This window comes from Malus domestica, chromosome 05, assembly GCF_042453785.1.
Source record: "Malus domestica chromosome 05, GDT2T_hap1".
Classification (NCBI taxonomy): domain Eukaryota; kingdom Viridiplantae; phylum Streptophyta; class Magnoliopsida; order Rosales; family Rosaceae; genus Malus; species Malus domestica.
Genome location: NC_091665.1, coordinates 46,492,742 through 46,510,662, shown reverse-complemented (window position 1 = coordinate 46,510,662; position 17,921 = coordinate 46,492,742). Strand labels below are relative to the sequence as shown.

At 37.5% G+C, this 17,921-nt stretch overlaps 2 protein-coding genes across 2 annotated transcripts in view; both read right to left on the bottom strand.

Moving 5' to 3' along the window:
* Positions 1 to 734: 734 nt before the first annotated feature.
* LOC103434401 (protein C2-DOMAIN ABA-RELATED 11-like) lies at positions 735 to 3,801 on the bottom strand. The gene is made up of 4 exons (XM_008372742.4): positions 3,517 to 3,801; positions 2,593 to 2,737; positions 1,612 to 1,707; positions 735 to 1,297 (listed from the first exon to the last, which is right to left on the bottom strand). Exons 2-4 carry the CDS (start codon positions 2,701 to 2,703, stop codon positions 1,010 to 1,012), a joined length of 495 nt encoding a protein of 164 aa, XP_008370964.1. The 5' UTR covers positions 2,704 to 2,737; positions 3,517 to 3,801; the 3' UTR covers positions 735 to 1,009.
* A 475-nt stretch (positions 3,802 to 4,276) lies between these two features.
* The window catches only part of LOC103434402 (sister chromatid cohesion protein PDS5 homolog A-like), a 44,707-nt gene continuing 31,062 nt past the window's right edge, over positions 4,277 to 17,921 (bottom strand). The window contains exons 2-35 of the mRNA XM_029103619.2: positions 17,084 to 17,435; positions 15,548 to 15,751; positions 15,263 to 15,444; positions 14,614 to 14,740; positions 14,297 to 14,515; positions 13,976 to 14,192; positions 13,742 to 13,887; positions 13,503 to 13,648; positions 12,740 to 12,889; positions 12,571 to 12,619; positions 12,290 to 12,481; positions 11,162 to 11,344; positions 10,662 to 10,816; positions 10,456 to 10,582; positions 10,203 to 10,352; positions 10,052 to 10,111; positions 9,702 to 9,838; positions 9,467 to 9,584; positions 9,179 to 9,313; positions 8,889 to 9,088; positions 8,559 to 8,715; positions 8,296 to 8,442; positions 7,809 to 7,889; positions 7,267 to 7,704; positions 7,043 to 7,189; positions 6,836 to 6,943; positions 6,629 to 6,708; positions 6,377 to 6,428; positions 6,186 to 6,272; positions 6,022 to 6,059; positions 5,816 to 5,878; positions 5,573 to 5,721; positions 4,956 to 5,380; positions 4,277 to 4,821 (exon numbers count right to left, since the gene is read on the bottom strand). Coding sequence (XP_028959452.2) covers positions 4,771 to 4,821; positions 4,956 to 5,380; positions 5,573 to 5,721; positions 5,816 to 5,878; positions 6,022 to 6,059; positions 6,186 to 6,272; positions 6,377 to 6,428; positions 6,629 to 6,708; positions 6,836 to 6,943; positions 7,043 to 7,189; positions 7,267 to 7,704; positions 7,809 to 7,889; positions 8,296 to 8,442; positions 8,559 to 8,715; positions 8,889 to 9,088; positions 9,179 to 9,313; positions 9,467 to 9,584; positions 9,702 to 9,838; positions 10,052 to 10,111; positions 10,203 to 10,352; positions 10,456 to 10,582; positions 10,662 to 10,816; positions 11,162 to 11,344; positions 12,290 to 12,481; positions 12,571 to 12,619; positions 12,740 to 12,889; positions 13,503 to 13,648; positions 13,742 to 13,887; positions 13,976 to 14,192; positions 14,297 to 14,515; positions 14,614 to 14,740; positions 15,263 to 15,444; positions 15,548 to 15,751; positions 17,084 to 17,176 — 5,013 coding nt within the window. The 5' untranslated portion in view covers positions 17,177 to 17,435 and the 3' untranslated portion in view covers positions 4,277 to 4,770. The remainder of the gene's footprint in view (positions 4,822 to 4,955; positions 5,381 to 5,572; positions 5,722 to 5,815; positions 5,879 to 6,021; positions 6,060 to 6,185; positions 6,273 to 6,376; positions 6,429 to 6,628; positions 6,709 to 6,835; positions 6,944 to 7,042; positions 7,190 to 7,266; positions 7,705 to 7,808; positions 7,890 to 8,295; positions 8,443 to 8,558; positions 8,716 to 8,888; positions 9,089 to 9,178; positions 9,314 to 9,466; positions 9,585 to 9,701; positions 9,839 to 10,051; positions 10,112 to 10,202; positions 10,353 to 10,455; positions 10,583 to 10,661; positions 10,817 to 11,161; positions 11,345 to 12,289; positions 12,482 to 12,570; positions 12,620 to 12,739; positions 12,890 to 13,502; positions 13,649 to 13,741; positions 13,888 to 13,975; positions 14,193 to 14,296; positions 14,516 to 14,613; positions 14,741 to 15,262; positions 15,445 to 15,547; positions 15,752 to 17,083; positions 17,436 to 17,921) is intronic.

Below are 17,921 nucleotides of genomic sequence, written 5' to 3'. Positions count from 1 at the left end.
TCAAGGCCTACACCTAAGGTCCCACAAAGGCACCTATTTGGGTTTATTCTACCTCTCGGACTCGGGTAATCAAAAGTATAATAGTTATAAAACTCCTGCAATCACGAGAACAAATATGATGTGTTCGAGCACTGGTTTAGTTATTGATGGGAAGCCTCAAGGCCTACACCTAAGGCCCGACAAAGGCACCTGTTATAACTAACACGGTTTCTCGGATATATACATATATACAACTAAAACTCGACATCCATTTTACATCTGTCATGCTGAAGATGGCAGTGGCACGCCTGAGCACCTAAAAGTTAACCTTGATTGTGAGCCTCAAGGCCTACACCTAAGGCCCCACAAAGGCACCTCTCAAAGTTAACTCTGTCCTTCTCTTTCAGCCTTGCCCGACAAGACTCGCCCGACAAGACTTGCCCGACGAGACTTGCCCAACAAAGCCCGACAGTGAAGCAGAAGCCCGACAGCAGTACTCAACCGGCGCCAACCTCCCGGGGAGCTGTGTGCTCGTCGGCCAAGAAACATCCCCGACGGAAATTCTTGACGCGAACAGGGTGGATTCAAGCTTGGACCAAAAGGGCGAGCATACTATACTGACCAACTGACCAATCTTCATATTTGCGCCCAACTTTTATTTGCTGTAGGTTTTTCAGTTCAGTCGAGTCAACGCCGGAAAATAGAGTCGTTCTTTTGCATGTTTACTTAATTAGAAGGAGATGAATCAGAGAAAATGGATGAGAATGTGATTAGCCACTCCCTTAATCAATAAGCAAAACCTCGAGTTTCTACATTATCCATAAAACCTAGATTACATTTATACATGCACAGGATTCCAGATTAATGAGTCTTCACAAGTTCAAACAACCTACTCCCCCCTTGGGCAGCTGGGCTAGTAGCCTGGTACATATTCATGCTAGGTTTTCCTAGAGGAGTTGCAACAGAAAATGACCAAGCTACATTCTCCCACTGTTAGAGGTCTACACCTAAGCCGATCCTGAATTCTGCACTAAGCAACCAGCGCTTTAGGTAACTTGATTTTCAGTTCTATTTCCCCTGATTCGACGTCACAAAGCCTCAACCAAACACTCTGCACCACCTCACCGTCTACACAAGCGATGGAGCTTTCCCCAACTAGGCAATTTTCACCATCTGGGACAACCTTCCTTAATGTTGTCTCACCGGATGAAACACGCAAAATCTGTCTCAATCTAGCTGCGGAGACTATTGGCTGAAGGCTGAGGTGAGCATGTCCCATCTTATCATCCGTCTTCAGAAAGTCTTTGTCGAACACTTCCTATGGAAAAAGACCTTTTGTCATGTCATACAAGCCTAAAAGAGTTGTAATGGGAATAGTAGTTATTTTCATCAACTATATAATCAATCATCAGAAAATTACTCAGGAATATTGATTTCAAAACAACAGTGAACATAATAGAATCTGAAAAATAAAATATAACTGGACTAAAACCAAAACTGAAATAACGAAACATGTACAAATTAAGGAAAAGTAATGGTCTAATTTTGGCAAAACACTATCAAACACAACAACATAATATATTAAGCTCATCAGAAGAACCGGCCACCATCAAATTCAAATGCCCAACTTACCAAACTTAGAACTTCAATAGGCTCCTTAAGGAAGAAGCTTAGCTCTTCATTCCAAACTGGATTGAGGCAACTGTTGATAACCTTGGTTTTTGCCTCCTGGTACAGATAATACTAATGAGTCGCTTCAAAGTTCAACTTTTATTGTAAAACAACTTTATGCACATCCAAAGTAATTAATACGTGAGATACTCTGAGCCTATTTACAAACAGGCCCCTCAAAGAAACGCGCAAATGATATTCTAGTCTATAGTTATGCCAGAACTGTGAAGGCCTCCTCATACACGAAATTTGAAGTAAAGACAACAGGATATTCCAATTCCGCACATCGTTGAAGTGTGCGCGATCGAAAAACAACTATAATCTTAGCATGTGAAGGAATCAATTCAAACAATTTGGTCTCTTGATAAACTATTTGAAGGAAATTGGAATCATACATCCAGTCCAAGATTAATCTGGCCACAGTAAAGACTGAGTGAAATATGAAAGGTTCTCAATCAGTTGGTAAAACTAACTTCTTCCAGTTGAAAGGCTAAACAATAAAGAAGCGAGGTAGCCCTCTTGCTACCATAATCATATCAACAGAATCTTTTGGTCTAGGTCGTTAAGCCTAGAAGATAGATTGCGTAACCTTGCTTTCACTCAACATAATTTGTAGGAAATTTGATTCAACGTTGGTTAAAAGGGGAACTGACACTCATCCTTCCTAGAATATAAGGACAGGTTACTTGTTTGAGTTCCCCCGTCTCCCATCCTCTTTTCAAGTCCCACTCTTTTCCCCGTTATTTATCAAGTAAGCTTATGAGGAAAGTAACACAAATTCTCCCGAAGACAATCCAATGCACTCAGCTCAGGGTGAGTTCTACAAAGTCATGTGTGTCTGTGAACAAGAATATGTGTCTCTGTGCATGCCGCGTAGTATTAAAGCATAACTATGAACTTCATGAAAACGGTTGAGCAAAAAAATAAGGACATCAAATTCACCTGATTGCCCAACTTGACAACAACATAAGGGTCGCTGCTCCTGAAATCCCGGATTACCAGTCCCTTCCCTTGCACGACTGTAACTTTTATCAAACCCAATGAATCTCCCATACTTCCTTTCCGCTTTCCAGAAATTTGCCAACTTCTGCACATTACTCACAGACATATCTAACCATTTCAAGTTTGAAAAGAAATGCACGAGAACACCGACTTAATCATGCTCTTTTGCACTACGCAAGTACCCAACCCAAGTCTTAAAAGAAACCCAGCAATAGCATACATCCATCCAGAGGGCGTTGAAGGTTACATTTACAAAAAGCAAACAATATCCATGGAACTTTACAGAATATTTGTGAAAGAAGAAGAAAAACTCAGTAAACGAAAAGGCGGAGTTACTAACAATTCCACATAACTTTAAGAATCAAGTTTAAAATAACATGTGTATTTGAGAAAAAACTGTGTGGTTATTCAAGAACATCTTAGATCGATCACATAAAATAAACCGATAAATAATATACATATAGTTCACTTGACTTGTGTGTGAAAATAAAAGACAGAGGCTTTGCAGAAAATTAAAAACAGAAAAGGAAAAAAGAAGCTTGTTTTAGCAACCAATAACCAGATCAACCAGATCATCTATGTCACATTTTATATCAAAAAAAAAATATATATATATATATATTATTACAAAGAAACTCAAAGGCAGCAAAACCAAAACATTGCAAGGATAGAAAAGCCATTAGCCACCCAGCACTCACTCACTGAACAAATTAAACTAAAAAAGAAAAAGAAAAATAATTAACTAGTTAATTTGTATGATCATATGTGGAGAACAAGTGCAGTAATTTAGAAGCATAGCATGAAAAGCAAAAACCAGAGAAAGAAAGAAAGAAAGAAAGAAGAGAATCACTTCACTTGACTTACCAGGCACAGACAGTCAGGCAGTGGCAGTAGAGATTTGTTTTTAAGGATTTATGAACAAGAATTAATATTGAATTAATCCTACGGAACTGGATTTTATGGCCCTCTCCTTCTCCATCTCCCCCTCTCCCCCTCTCCCTCTGGTTTAATATTAGTAAAGGGTTTTCTGGTTTTATTTACCGTCAAAATAAGGAGACACTTGGACAGCCAGCGGAAGCGGGAATACCGACTAACCGGTCCCTATGGTTGGCTGAGGAGTTGATGATGGCATCAGTAGTGGATTAACGCAGGCACGTGCCAGTCAAGACTTGACCAATGATAGGACACACACAAGAGATTTTTCAATGCAACCGATACACGAGATGGTACAAATGATGAAATATGTATGCTAAAAAGTTAATAACCTAAAAAATAAAAAATTTCATCACTTGTATAAAAACACATAGTGTATTATCCGTATTCCCGTCACAATAAAAATTTTCTCTATACACACAACACCTGGTCTGGTCCGAGTGAGCTATAGATTAGGGGGGACCGTCCGATGAGTTGACGCTTGATGTCATTTCATTCATTTTGGAAACGTAAACGTAAATGATAAGTGTGGCCCCAGTGGTACTAGTGGGCAAAGAATATATAAACAAACAAACAAACAAACAAACAAGCGTCCTTCCATGGAATGGACTCCGCTGTCTGCAAACAAGGCTAGCTAATCAGAAAAATGAATCCACCGACATTGACATGAAACTCTAACAAGAAGAAGAAATAAAACAAAGCCCTCCAATTATCACTTCCATGGATGTTATTAGGATTCAAGCAAGAATTAACACACAAACACAACACACGATTATCCCCACGTATAAAACTCTACTGTACATGTCGCGGCCATTCAAGCATAAGTTGTGGAGGTAAACTAGCGTCAACTAGACTATACTCAGACTCCACTAGAGCCCATTCATCGCATGTCAAAATCTATCAGCTAACCATTACCAAGTCCCCAGGTCTAGTACGTACAGTCACCGCTGTCGCTAAAGATACCCAAAATGTTTACAACCATTTAACACTTCCTTCACCTACAGTCAGTGGGATATGCATATTATATGCCTACGCTGTCTTTTTTACATTCTACATCAATGCTGCCGGCCACCCTTCTTCATTCTTCATTCTTCCCTCACCGCCCACGCCATACTGCAACGCCACAGATTACTCACAGCCCCGCAGCCAGCCCAAGGTAAAAGTGGTACAAAGTGGCTCCACCAGTCATCGCACTCGCTTTGAACCTTTTTTCACTACTCGTTGCGTCCACTTGCCCTGCATCCATGGCACACAAGAAACAAGACGATTAAAACTAAGAATTTCACTTTTATATGCCCACTAACACAGCTTTAGCATTTTGTATATAAAAAATATAAAAAAATAAAAAAAGCAAGGCTGTAGGCGAGTACGAGAGGCTCATCATCAGAAAGTTCGTCATCTCCGGCATCAGAAAGACTTGAAGGCTCTACATGGGATTTCTCCTGCTTCAAGGGACTACCAGAAATATCATCTTTATCTTGAGTCCCTTCAGAATCTGACGGATCTTCCTCATTAACCCCTCTTGACCCTCCACTTAGTTCATCTGCTTCTTTCTCTTCTGAGTGTTGCATCTCCTCAGTTCCATTTTCAGCATCTTGTGGAATACTGTCCATGTCTTCAGCAGGGATCCCTTCCGAACCAGGATTCTCTTCATCAGATTCCTCGGTATTATTTGGACTTTCTTCCGCATCTTTCAACCCTTTTCCTTCAGAAACAAACTTCACTTCCGTGTCAGATTCCCCCTCATCTGTCACGTTCTCGTCCACTTTTTCAGCTTTCTCTTCTTCTGAACTACCTGCAAAAGAAATTGATTTAAGATTAGATACACAAACAAAACATGGATCAGCCATCGTTACGTTTCATTACATGTCAGAATTCTTACAGGTCCACCCAGACCTTTGCACCGAATGTCATTGCTGTTACAGATAGGTATATCATATGTCACAAGCACTATGGCATCAAGATGAAAACTGATGAGAAATCTTACCAGAGTCGATTTCATCAATTTTAGATGTAAGGGCAGGCTCATCATTCGATACTTCAGAACTCTCTTTGTCCCTACTTCCCCAATGATTTCTTTTTGATACGCCCTTCTTCCTGGCCGAGTTTTTCTTTGGTGTTCTTTTCCTTTTAACTCTACAAAATCAGAGACCAATCACATTACAATTTTTATCTTTAAGAAAAAGAAAAAGTATCGGACAAATAAGCAAAGGATGCAAACTTCACTAACGTTTTAATTGGTTTTTTGTTCTCTCGCGAACCACCTGTGGGCTTATTCTTTTGACCAGGGGACCTGTAATAATAAAAGAGAAGAAAATGAGATGGCATACCATAGACATCCCCATTCAAGGCTAACAAATATTCCCCAAAATCGTTAGGTGAATCACTTTGAAGAACATATAATCTACAGGCTTGCATCAGAAAGACCATACTTACACTTCTTTTGAGGGGGATTTATTTGACGAATTTAACTTCTGTAAATGAGGAAACATGTAATGTGTCAGAATTATGTCATGATTTGTTCCTTTACTGGAAATGTAAAGTAGAACTGCAGAGCGCTATCAGCTAGAGGAGAGAATTCTGATAAAAAAATTTCACACCTTTGTGGGCTTGCGACCTTTGTCAATGAGCTCCCACCGTTCCTTTTCTAACCGAAGTACTTCTACATCTCCATCTTCATACAGTATCTTCCATGTGACATAAACAAGTGAAAATTATTAGTAAATGTGTACATTTACAGCAGGTTATCTGTATATCCAAGAGATGATAAGGGAAAGAAAGTGCAGCTTACCACATGCTTCCTCTTTAACGTATCAAACGACTTCACCGTGCCTTCATAAAATCTGTAGATTTTAAAATAAGCCAAATAAGTATTTTAGTGCTTATTTATATTCTAGTTCTTATAAACTAGTTCATAATCATATAGTTGCAATGTAAGACAGAAATTAGAAATGAAAGGGGCAGTTTTTGAGTATAATAATCAGCAAAAAGGAAAGCTTCAATCTGTATGTCTTGTCTGCAGATTGTCTATTAGAGCACTCACCGCTTATCCATTGGCCACCAAACTTTTATTCTGCAACCAATCAAGTCTTCGACATCTTTTCCACTTTCCTTGAATTTGCACTACGGATGAAAATAGAAAACTGCATCAGTTCAGAAACGACATACTAATGATACCATAAAGGAAGGTGTGCCAGTTTTAATGACGTCACCACTGTGATGTTGGATGTGAAGGTGTAAATCAACTTACCTTTGCCAAACCGGAAATGCTCTTTCTTTTCCGCTTCTTGATGGATCCTGCAGGAGAGTTGAAATCACTATTTAGGTCATCCTTGTCAGCCTCCAGCACATTAGGCTCCTGCAATAAAGGTACAACATAAGTTTATTACAATGTTGAACAGCTAAGAGAACCATGATGTTATGCATTTTGAATAAAAAAAGTTGGAAGAGAACTCACTTCACGGTCACTGGCTTCTCCAACTTCATTTGTCTCATCATTAAGACCATGGTCAGAGGCTCTGCCTTTACGTTGTGACGAGGAGGTAGCATTCTTCCGGAAGCATGAAACCAACAAATCTGACTCGGTGCCTTGAACCAGTTTTCTCTGCATAGACATTTTATTTTAGAGCTGTGGTGAATCCTAGCATTCATGTCGATGGATTGAAATGATAAAATTATTACATTGCCTACATCGTCTACTGAAGCACTTAGAGGAGACTTTGAAGTACTTCTAGGTGATCTGAAAGCACCATGAGCGGATGATGACCTCCTACGTTTAGGAATGGGGACAGACGTTGCCTCAGTAGATTTTCTTTTGTTTTCCTTTTTGTGCTTTAGATCCATTCTTGATTTCTTGCTTGGAAGATTTTCATGACCGTTGCTTGACTCAAACTTAGAAGGCTTTTCCAAATTATCCAAATTTATATCCCTGACCATTTTCAATATATCAACACTATTTTCAGCATTCTCTGCATCAGCTGATGATGCCTTGTTCTTTTTTGCCTTTTTAGCCTTGGAATTTTGAGATCTTAAGCGCTTTATAATTCTTCCTAAAGGCACTTCACCTCCATCTCTTTCACCATCTTTCATAAGCTCATCTTCAGCAATCTCTGAAAGTCCCTATTGTGATGTAAGAAACAGCATACAAGTTACTAAAAGATCAATGATACACCAAATATCACAGCGTTTCAAGAGTGCAAGTGTTCTTCAGTATTATAACATACCGTCTCACTAGACTCTAACTTAAGAGATTCAAAGTGAGCCACCGCAGAGTCATCGGCCAACCATGTTTTCCCTTCACTGGCCTATCAAACATAAGCATTAAATTGGTATCATAAGAAATTGAGAATATGACCAAAATTAACAAAATATTACAAGAAAAACTTGATGTTGGTTTAACTTTAACCCAAGTAGTTTAGCACAAAGCATTAGAATATCTTAAGCAGTCTGGCTCAATCACATATCATGGAAAGTGACTCATTCTTGAAAATAATTACGTTTTTTTTCTTTTTAAGTCATGTTGTTTTGAGTTCTCAACTGTTGTACACAAGCAAGAAATCAGAATAGTCTAATTTCCAAGTCTAAAATGTGGGTTTAATCTCTCATTCCAGAAACTATAACCGCATGCTCAACACATAGGCAAGGCACCTGGTCTTGATCATTACCTGCCTTATCCAGCAAGCGACTTAAAAAGGAAAAGGGATCCCTTACCATAGAGTCATCTCCTTCTTTCTTGTCATACTGTTTGTACAACATAGAAGGTAGAGGAACTGATGCAGGCAATCCTTGTAAATCATACTCCTTTGGGGATAAGCGCTTGGTAACTGACAGCCCAAGGTCACAAATACCATGTGAATTCTGAAAATTTCAAAGTACCACATAAGTAAGCTTGAACAGGGGGAGGGATTGATGATTGAATATGCTCAGAGAGCCTGAAAAAGAAAACAGTATCAACAATAAGTTTAATAATCAACCTTTGACTTTGTTGCATCATATATATCTTCAGAGCACTTGATACTTTGAAAGATAGAGATTATAGCAGAAATATCCTCCTTTTCAATGTTGCTACTAGATTCTGACTTGACATCATCATCTCTATGCACCAACATAGACAGAAATAAGTGCAATTGCCTGTAAAATACAGAAAACGACAATTCAGTGAGAATGAGCATTAACAATAAAATAAATGCCAAGATACCATTTATCTACAGATATAGAATAATTCCGCCTCATTTTGTCAATCATTTCAGCTCTGATTTCATATAAAACATATCTATAAATGCATGTCAGAGGGAATATAATACCGGTATATCGGCTCAAATGCTTTCACATCCTTGCATTCATCAATATTAGGGCAAGAATGATGTGCAAGGGCATGAACCAAGTATGGGAGGATGTACTCCGGATAAGCAGTCAATGAATTGGCATCAGATTGCTGCATGGAGAGATGCCGCCCCTTTGTTTGGTGATACATTTGAATAATGTCTGCGAGATTCTGTTTCTCCTGCCATTTCAACCAAAATACAAACTTCAGCCAATAAACACGCTAAAACAAGGATGATTACTCTGAATGAATAAATCCTAGTATCGATACCTCTTGAAACTCCACTGACTTTGATCCAGATGTGTTAAAAAAGAATGCACAAGCGTATTTTCCATCTAAAAGCCGGTCCTTTATGTATTGATGAACTTTGTTCAGGAAAATTTTCTTAGCTTGAGGGAAACTAATCTAGAAGACCAAAAACAATAAACAAATAAATAAAGACAAAAATAGACATCCAGTTGCATGAATACGACAATTAAGTACTTGTATTAGGAAAAACATAACAAAAACAAAAAATACAGCAAGTAATACTGAAAAGATTAACCGGAAAAACTCCACCTCTGAAGTCTTCAAGGTTAAGTAGAAGATATCAACCGGTATCTTATGATTCCAGTGCTTGGACAGACGAAGAATCGCCTTTGCAGAAGCAAGCCTCAAATGCGCCTTGTCAACTGAACTGTAGATCACAAAAACTTTACATGAAATTTGACGCCTCATATTACAAACAACAAACTGAAGTAGATTGATCAACCTGATTCAACCATAACCAGAAAATGTACAATTTTGAACTTACCTTGTTTCTATGTCTTTTGATATTTCTCCACAAGAAAGTGTGTTTCTTAAGATTTCCAGCAGACCATCAATGCCAGAGCGAACATGAGCATCTTTGACAGGCAAATAACTTTTCACTAATGTCTTTATCCCATATATCTACAATTCAAAAAAGAAAAAACCAAGAAAAATGAAAGAGCAACCCAATGTATAAGGAGCTTGCAGTATTAAATCCAAAGAGTCACTGTATTACACTAATATATCCTGAAAAAGTTACCTAATTCCTTTTGGAGGATCAAAATGAACAAAGAAATTAAACCCACACAACTCTATAAGTTAAATAAAAATAAAAATCTCTCAAAATTGACCAACCTTTAGCAAACAAAGATCACTTTTGTCATCCCAGGATGCAATTTTATAGTCACCTGATTTCTGAAAAGTAAAGCATACGCAAGAAAACAAATTATCATCGTGTCATAAAATTAAAGATATATCACAAGTTCAGTGAATTAGAGAGGCATACATTATCGCACTTTAGGATATTTTCAAGTATAAACTTTTCAATTTCCTTCTCTCTAGTTTCAAAAACTGGCATTGCAGTCTGAGCTATACACCCCAGAGATTGTAGTACAGCAGGCAAATGTGTCCTCTCCTCCAGCATATCCACAAGCCTCTGCAAATTGAGAAATATCAACTTCCCAACTGCTAACATTATCATAATATTATACAATTTAAGAGGATCTAATTGTGCACATAAAGTAACACTAATCTTAAACCTTGTATAGAACAGAGAGTGATTTAAGTCCATCATCCTTTGTTATCGCTGCGAGGGCATGTACAGCATACTTTGCCTGTCTTCGACTGCCCTCCAAACACAACCTCTCCAATACAAGGTCTATGGAACTGCAAGATAAATATAGGACAACAATGAGCAATATATACGAGGGGAATAGCATAATAGTTCAATTTCCAACAATTGGACCTTGATGACACTGCAAGATGCTCCCGGATGGTACCACCAGCCTTTGCTAAAATATTCAAAACCCCTTCTTTTATGGTTTCATCATCGTCTTTAAGCAAATTTACTAGTTCTTCTCCTGTCCCACTGAGTAGTAATGGACTAAAGCGTGCAAGAATCTGAAAATACATTAGAAGAGAATTAGGATTTAGACTTGAAAATGCTCAAATAACATTAAATTTTGGGGGAATGAAACTGGAAATTCTTGCTAACTATAATATATGAGGCCAAAGATGATAGCATTGTAAGCACCTCCAATCTCAACTGATAAAAAAATTTGACCCTGAGGTCCCTGACAGATAATATAATAATACAAGAAAGCAAAAGTATGCACAAATATGGGACATAGTTGTTGATCCACAGACCAGGGGAAAAGTGTTGTTCACTAGCTTGAGCAGATAGTAATCAGAGCAAACATTTTACAGATTTGTCTACAAGAGCGATAGTAAGAATTGTATCCTTACCACCAAAATATTCATGCAAGATTGCACATATTTCATATCTGCGGTAGATTTGTGTACAAGAACCTCCAGAAGAATTTCCTTTACATGCTCTTTGTTGAAAAGTAGATAAGAACACTTCACTGAGAAAGTGCTAAGAAAATCATATAGTCGGTGTTTTTCACCTAGAATCCTAAGCAAATCATCCTGCAAATAAAAGAACGTTTGGATGAATATCAATTTAAATACAACCTCAACATGCAGTTTCCATGTCCTAATACAAAATAAGAAAGCTGAGATAAAATTAGGTTCAGAAATCATATCCTATACCAGGCTACTTTTTTTTTTGGAGACGAAATGATAGAATTTTATTAAAACAATAGAAGGAATTACAACAAATGGATAAGAAATCAAACAACTAGCAAGACTAGCTAGGACCTCTCAAGTAGGACTACTTTACAAGTAAATAAAGCTGAACCAAATTCATTTTACAGCTGCTAAGACATCCATTCACTATATAAGAAAGAGAATAATCCCTGAACTCCCTGAACTCATTCAAAACTGATGCCCATAGGGCTGCCCAGTATCTTACTCTACCCCATAGTTCCTCTACTCCCACTCCCTTATAATCCTCACTGCCCCACAAAGCTCTAGCTTTCTTACCCTTCCCTAAAGCCTCAAACTTGGTGCTTAGAAGCTCGAAAAAACCCTTTGCAATAACCCAACTAGCTCTAACTTCCTTGAACACTTTCCACTACAGCTGTATCAAGCAAGAACAATGGAGAAAAACTAGACGGGTCATAGAATTGTAAAGCTATGTGTTGAGGATAGACATGCAGTCACGCACTGATGAAGGTGGGATATGATAGGAAGTTTAATGCATATAGGCAGCAAATTAGTTGTCTTTGTGTGTGTGTTTTGCCCTGTTGGAGGTGGTGGTGTCAACTAGCTAAAGTTGTTGATGTAACAATTATATTTCCAATGTGGTGAGATTGACACCCATTATGTTGATGCAATGGCAGAATGAGAGTAAAGCATGAGGCATTTGATTTCAGATAGGGGTTGCCTTGCTAGTGCAAACCATTTTTGCCGCTTTTTATCGTTAAATAACTTACTATAAAACATTACAATAGTGAGTGAGTTACTCCTTACCCGTAAGGTGCAAGCTTGCTGGGAGCCAGTGTTTGGATCAACAAGATTTGTTAAGATCTTCCAGATGTTAACGTCTTTCAGTTGATCAAGAAATTGAAAACTCTCTTCAGCCTTAACTGGATCAGCAAACAACCGTGACATTATACGGAAGCAATAGAGAATTTTTTTTTGGACCTCAGGAGCATCACCATCCTGCATTTGAATCACAACCAGACTAACCAGTCACATTGCTTGGGACATCATATGACATTGCACAGTTCAAACTTGGAGTATTTGCTAACCTGATGCATCTGCTTAAGTGCCAGATACTTCTGCATCTCTTGTTGTAACCTGCAATCCAAGAAGAAATCCCCTGAAAATCAGTTTGCAAATCATCAAATGCCAAGATCAAAAAGTTGAGGAGTATTGAAAGTCGTAGCTTGGTATCCAATCCAAGCATTAACAACATACCTCTGCTTCTGCTCCAGAATCTTCTCAAGAGCCTTAACCTCAACTTTATCAAATCTTGAGAAGACTCTCACCCAATGTTTAACTTTATCTTTTACTGAAAAGTTAGTTGGGAACAGGGACTCACAGAGAACACTTTCAATTGTATCAGATCTGCAAAATTGAAGTGCTCAAAAATTAAGTGCTCAACATTCAGACTCAAAAAGAAGGTAGCAAGTGGGAAAACCCCAAAATATAAAATACTATTAAAGCTACCACTCGACAATAAATCTAATGTGTTGCTCATCAATACAATCATGACCATTCACTGTAAACAATTTGAGTTTCTGCACTTGCAGTTGTCAGAACCTGAATCTCAACAACAAACATGATAGACTACCCATGCATAGTATTAGTAGATTACAACCTGTGTCAGGTGTCGATCTAGGAACCTTGGTTATTTTAAAAAGGCAAATCATCATGTAGAAAAGTAGTTAATAGATCTTTAATCAAACCATTTGACAAACAAAAAAAAGTCAGCGAGTGAATCAGAATTTTCTTATAACGCATTTTATTAATTAATATATTAAATAAATAAATAAAAATCTCACAACAAGGACGAACTAGATATACATCAAGATCTTGGACCTATCATTACTTGGTTCCTCCTACCATTTTCCAAATATCACAATCTGCTACTGCTGTACAATGGAAACAGTAAAGCCTATATATATCATATTGGACTACGCAAACTTCCAATAAACAATTGAAACCCTGAAGGGCTTACCTGAAATCTTTGTCATAAAAACATCTCAGAATCTTCCCAGGAATCCAATCAAAATCACTGGATAGGAGTGGACCATCAGAGCACATTGTGCAATAAACCCTGAATATCTCAGCTAACCTCTCCATGGTATACTTTTTAACAAGTAGCTGAGAAGGGGAAAATGGAGCATTATGAAAAATGGACAGGAAAAAAAAAACTAAATGGACACAAATGAAGATAAAAGGGACAAGTGTATATACAGATTTATCTCGAAGGCGCTCTGCAACCAGTTTTATAGTTTCTAGCGGAATGGAACTCAGGGCATGACATGCCACATCATAAACTACAGCAACAACTTGCTTTCGTACTGTTTCTTCAAAGTCCAATAGCCGGTCACAGAGGGCAGCTAGAAAATGTTATTTCAGCCCACAATCAGCAGGTGAAAGATATGAAAGGATTTGACAGCATGCAGCTAAATACTCCAAAGAACTTACAAATTATTTCGGGAGCTTCAGCTCTGAAAGGATTTGACAGCATACAGCTCTTGACATGTTGGAGGACCAACATGCGAACCTCCACAACTCTATCAGTCAACCTCTTCAAGAACTCTGAAAAGATTGGCTGAAAGGCTTCAAAGATGGTAGAGCCTGGCAGAGAGAATAGGTCTCCAACTAAACTAACGGCTTTTAAACGAGTTTCTAGCTGATCAGTCTGCAGATGTTCAAAATTTTACTTTAAATTTGTTCATCCAACTAAAAATATCCAAGTCATGTAGTATGAAGAGGTGAAATGTCAGACATTGGATTAGTATGTACCAGTAACTCTCCTGTTAGGTATGGGACAACTCCTGATAAGATTTGGGGAGCAGAACGATATACATCATAGATGACTTCATGGTAATCAATCTGATGATTCTCAGACTTGTTGTCTCCTGACATTGATGATATAAGAAATTGTTTAATGCCAGATTCAAGCTTTCCTGCGCACTGTTCTATAACATTCATGGCAAGCCTCCTAGCAGCCACAGTGATATCCTAGTATTTGAATTTCACAAGGTCAGCACACAATGCAACTTGACCCAGAAAAACTATAAAAATAATTCCATAGACCAGAAAATAGAGAAGATTCTTACACTTCTATTACGACCTAATATAGACAATACAATAAACAAAAGATCATCTCGCAATTCCTCGCTCTCTTCTAAGAGCACAACCATGATTGTTTGCATCGATGACAAAACAGTTTCTTGGTGATCATCTCTGCATATGTGACAAATTTCAAGACATTAATTATTAAATTGAAGCAGAAACTATTCCTTCAATAATAAACATTTAGAAAGAAGAAAGAAACGCAGTCAACCAATTAACAGCAACCCAACCACCCCCTCCCTGGGCACTTTTAAGTTTTAGCAGATAACATGTGTTGCTACTAGTTGTATCCCATGTTAACTTTCTATTTGAAGGATTCACATTTTATGCAATAAATGTTCTCTTGTTTCAAGTATTGCATCTTTGTTCTATCATTATAGGAAAGCTATTTTTGAAACTAACCAACCAATTGATGCCCATTATCAGACTGATCTATAGACATTATCTTGGAAATATATAGCAACATAGATTATAGAGTTCAAGAAACTTAATCAAAATAAATTAACTCATGAAACACAGTGAAAAGAAAGGAACACCTTTAGAGAGATGATCATATGCTTTGAAGGATATGATAACAAGATATTCCTCAAAAATCAAAGTCATATACATATAATTACAAGAAACAAAACAAACCTGGCAACTGCAAAAAATGTACTGAACATTTCATTCACCAGATCATCACATTCGAGGTCCAACATTACAACACATGACCTATATTTGGCAAGAGTCTCCAAAATGAGTACTCTTCTACCAAATGATGGACCACTTGTATCTTTCAATCCACTAAAAGTTCCCACAATCAAGTGAAATATATCCTGCAAAGATATTCGGAACAATCAGGTGAGACTGAGAGTACACATTGACAAAATGAAAACGCAGTATATCCTTTAACCAGCTGACTTAATAAAATAAATGCACCTTTAGCACTTCATCACTATAAGGAGCTTCAGGTGCAGTAATCCGAGTTATCTCACAAATACAAGTTGCAACTAGAAGCTTGACGTCTCTATCTTGATGCTTCAACAGTTCTGGCTTGACAATTGCATTAAGCAAAGGCTGCATTGACTCCAACATAGACGCTGGAGGTGCTTGATCCAAGTCCGAAAGACATGATGCAGCTTGCTGCAAGTTGGAAGAAAATAATCAATAATAATAGCATCTTAAATTCAACCTAAATTTACATGCAAATTACACAAGTCACACAATTATATGCATCCACTTTACTGATTATCAGAAGAATGTTCAGGGTATCGTTTGAAACTGAAAAATTGCAACAGACATTAATTGGTGGAACAATGGATTAACAGAAAAGATGAAATCATAAAGATCTGTTCTTATCATCACGAGAAAATATAAAATAACATTGAAATTTCCATGATTTTTATAGTCATTTTGCAATTCAGAATAACAAACCTATATTTCTATTCCACTACTGGCTATAAACAAACTAAAATTTTGAGTAAACTGAAAGAACCGTACATAAACACAGGATAAAACTTCCAACGAGACATAACAGAACATTTAGTCAAACGTCATTACAATTGCATCACTACTTAACCAAGCACCAGTGCACCATTGTGGTATAATTTTTTAGAGCAAACCTTATTGACAAAGCCATCAAGATCCTCTTAAGTGCGACACCATTCTCCAGTTTCCAATATTACCAAGTTCAAACTTCTAACTACATTAGGTCACTGAAATATTTATCACATAGAATGGGTACAGTACGCTTTCACATTTGGACTGATAGTTGGCACATTGCAAAACAACTAGCAAAAATGTTTTTTTGTCATCGGATGTGCTTAAATTTAACAAATCATGAGAATTCAATGTCAAGTCATGTACTTTTTTCCCAGTTATAAAGAAAATCTAGAATCTTTCCACAAGTAAATCTGGAGCAGTCTCACAAGTGAACATAATACTTGGAATCCCGATTTTGTTTCTTCCACTCACTTCTTTCGCATCTAAATACCACAGACATAACCAGCCACCACACAGCACGAGGGCATGTATATTAACCCTAAATCAGAGAAATTGTCCCCCAAACTTGTTCAAATTTAAGAAAATCAAAACTTCTAAAAAGAGAAAGTTCACTGAACACTCGGTTGAATCCCTAAAATCCAAAAAAGAAGTGTAATTTGAAATCTTAAGGCTAACTATGTTTAATCTCCTCACCAAAACCCTAATTGAACTAGTTAATTTATATGCTGTAGCCGAGAATTTCAATCTCGACGAAGAAATTACCAAGGAGATAAAATGAACGGAACTCAAAATTTGTAGTACTAACTTTCGCTTTCTTTTCACCGGTTTCGTAGCAACCAAACAGAAAATAACTAAAATAACTAAACGTTACCGAGCGTCAATTTCCGCGAAACAGGAGAAGTTTTTGAGTAATAATTCCGAAGGAGAAGAAAAATTGGGTACACAAAATAAGGAATTAGAGAAATGCAAAACCTTTAAGAGCTTGACGAGAGCGTCTTTGGAAGAATGAGGGGTCTCAAGCTTCGATCCCACCTCCTTGAGCAGCTGCTCGAGCTTTTGGGCCATCTCTTCGTGGGAGGGAGCAAAGCTGTCGTTTCAGGGCAGTGAGACCTCCCTCATGGAGTCGATAAGGGTGAGAATCAAGGTAGTGGAGGAAGAGGAGCTTCTTGTTTGTCTGTCTTTTTTTCTGGGCCGTGACTCACTGAGTGTGCCCGAGTTTGTTTCTCTCTCTCGAGTCTCGGGGGGTTGGTTGGCCCTTTCGAACAACGATGCGAAATGAACTGAAAATGTAAGAGAAATTTTTTTGACTTCTCAAGTTCTGCCCCTATCCCTTTATATATTAACAACTCTTATTATAGATGGCGCATTTCCTTTATTGCCGTTATATTTTAGTTATTTCCCAGTCATGTCCCTGTTGACCACAGTTGTCCTTTTTTTTTTCTTTTTTTTTGGGCAAACACCTTTTTTTTCTCTTTTTTTTTTTTAAAAAGGATAATACTAGAGAAAATAAATTTTTAAACTAAATTTTGTAAACCAAATGAGGTGGATGTCGATGATTGAATTATTACTTAAATATTTATTAACGTATTTATTTTCTATTAATGACACGTCATTTGGTTTACAAATTTAGTTTGAAAATTTGATCCCTCTAACATTAGCCCTTTTTAATATCAAGGCATATTATTAGTTGAGCTTGTTCCATTCTGAAACCTTTTGAACGACGCTAGGAAATATTGCACTAAAATGCACACCTCTCGTGGCAGGGCATGTCCTAGTTTTGATTGCTTGGAGATATTCTGAAAGATAAAAA

Coding starts and splice junctions, on each gene's coding strand:
- LOC103434401 (XM_008372742.4), bottom strand. CDS start 2,703: ATGGGAGATTCATTGGGTTTGATAAAAGTTACAGTCGTGCAAGGGAAG. Junction 1,708..2,592: donor TTGTCAAGTTGGGCAATCAG/GTGAATTTGATG, acceptor TATCTGTACCAG/GAGGCAAAAACCAAGGTTAT. Junction 1,298..1,611: donor CTATTGAAGTTCTAAGTTTG/GTAAGTTGGGCA, acceptor CTTTTTCCATAG/GAAGTGTTCGACAAAGACTT.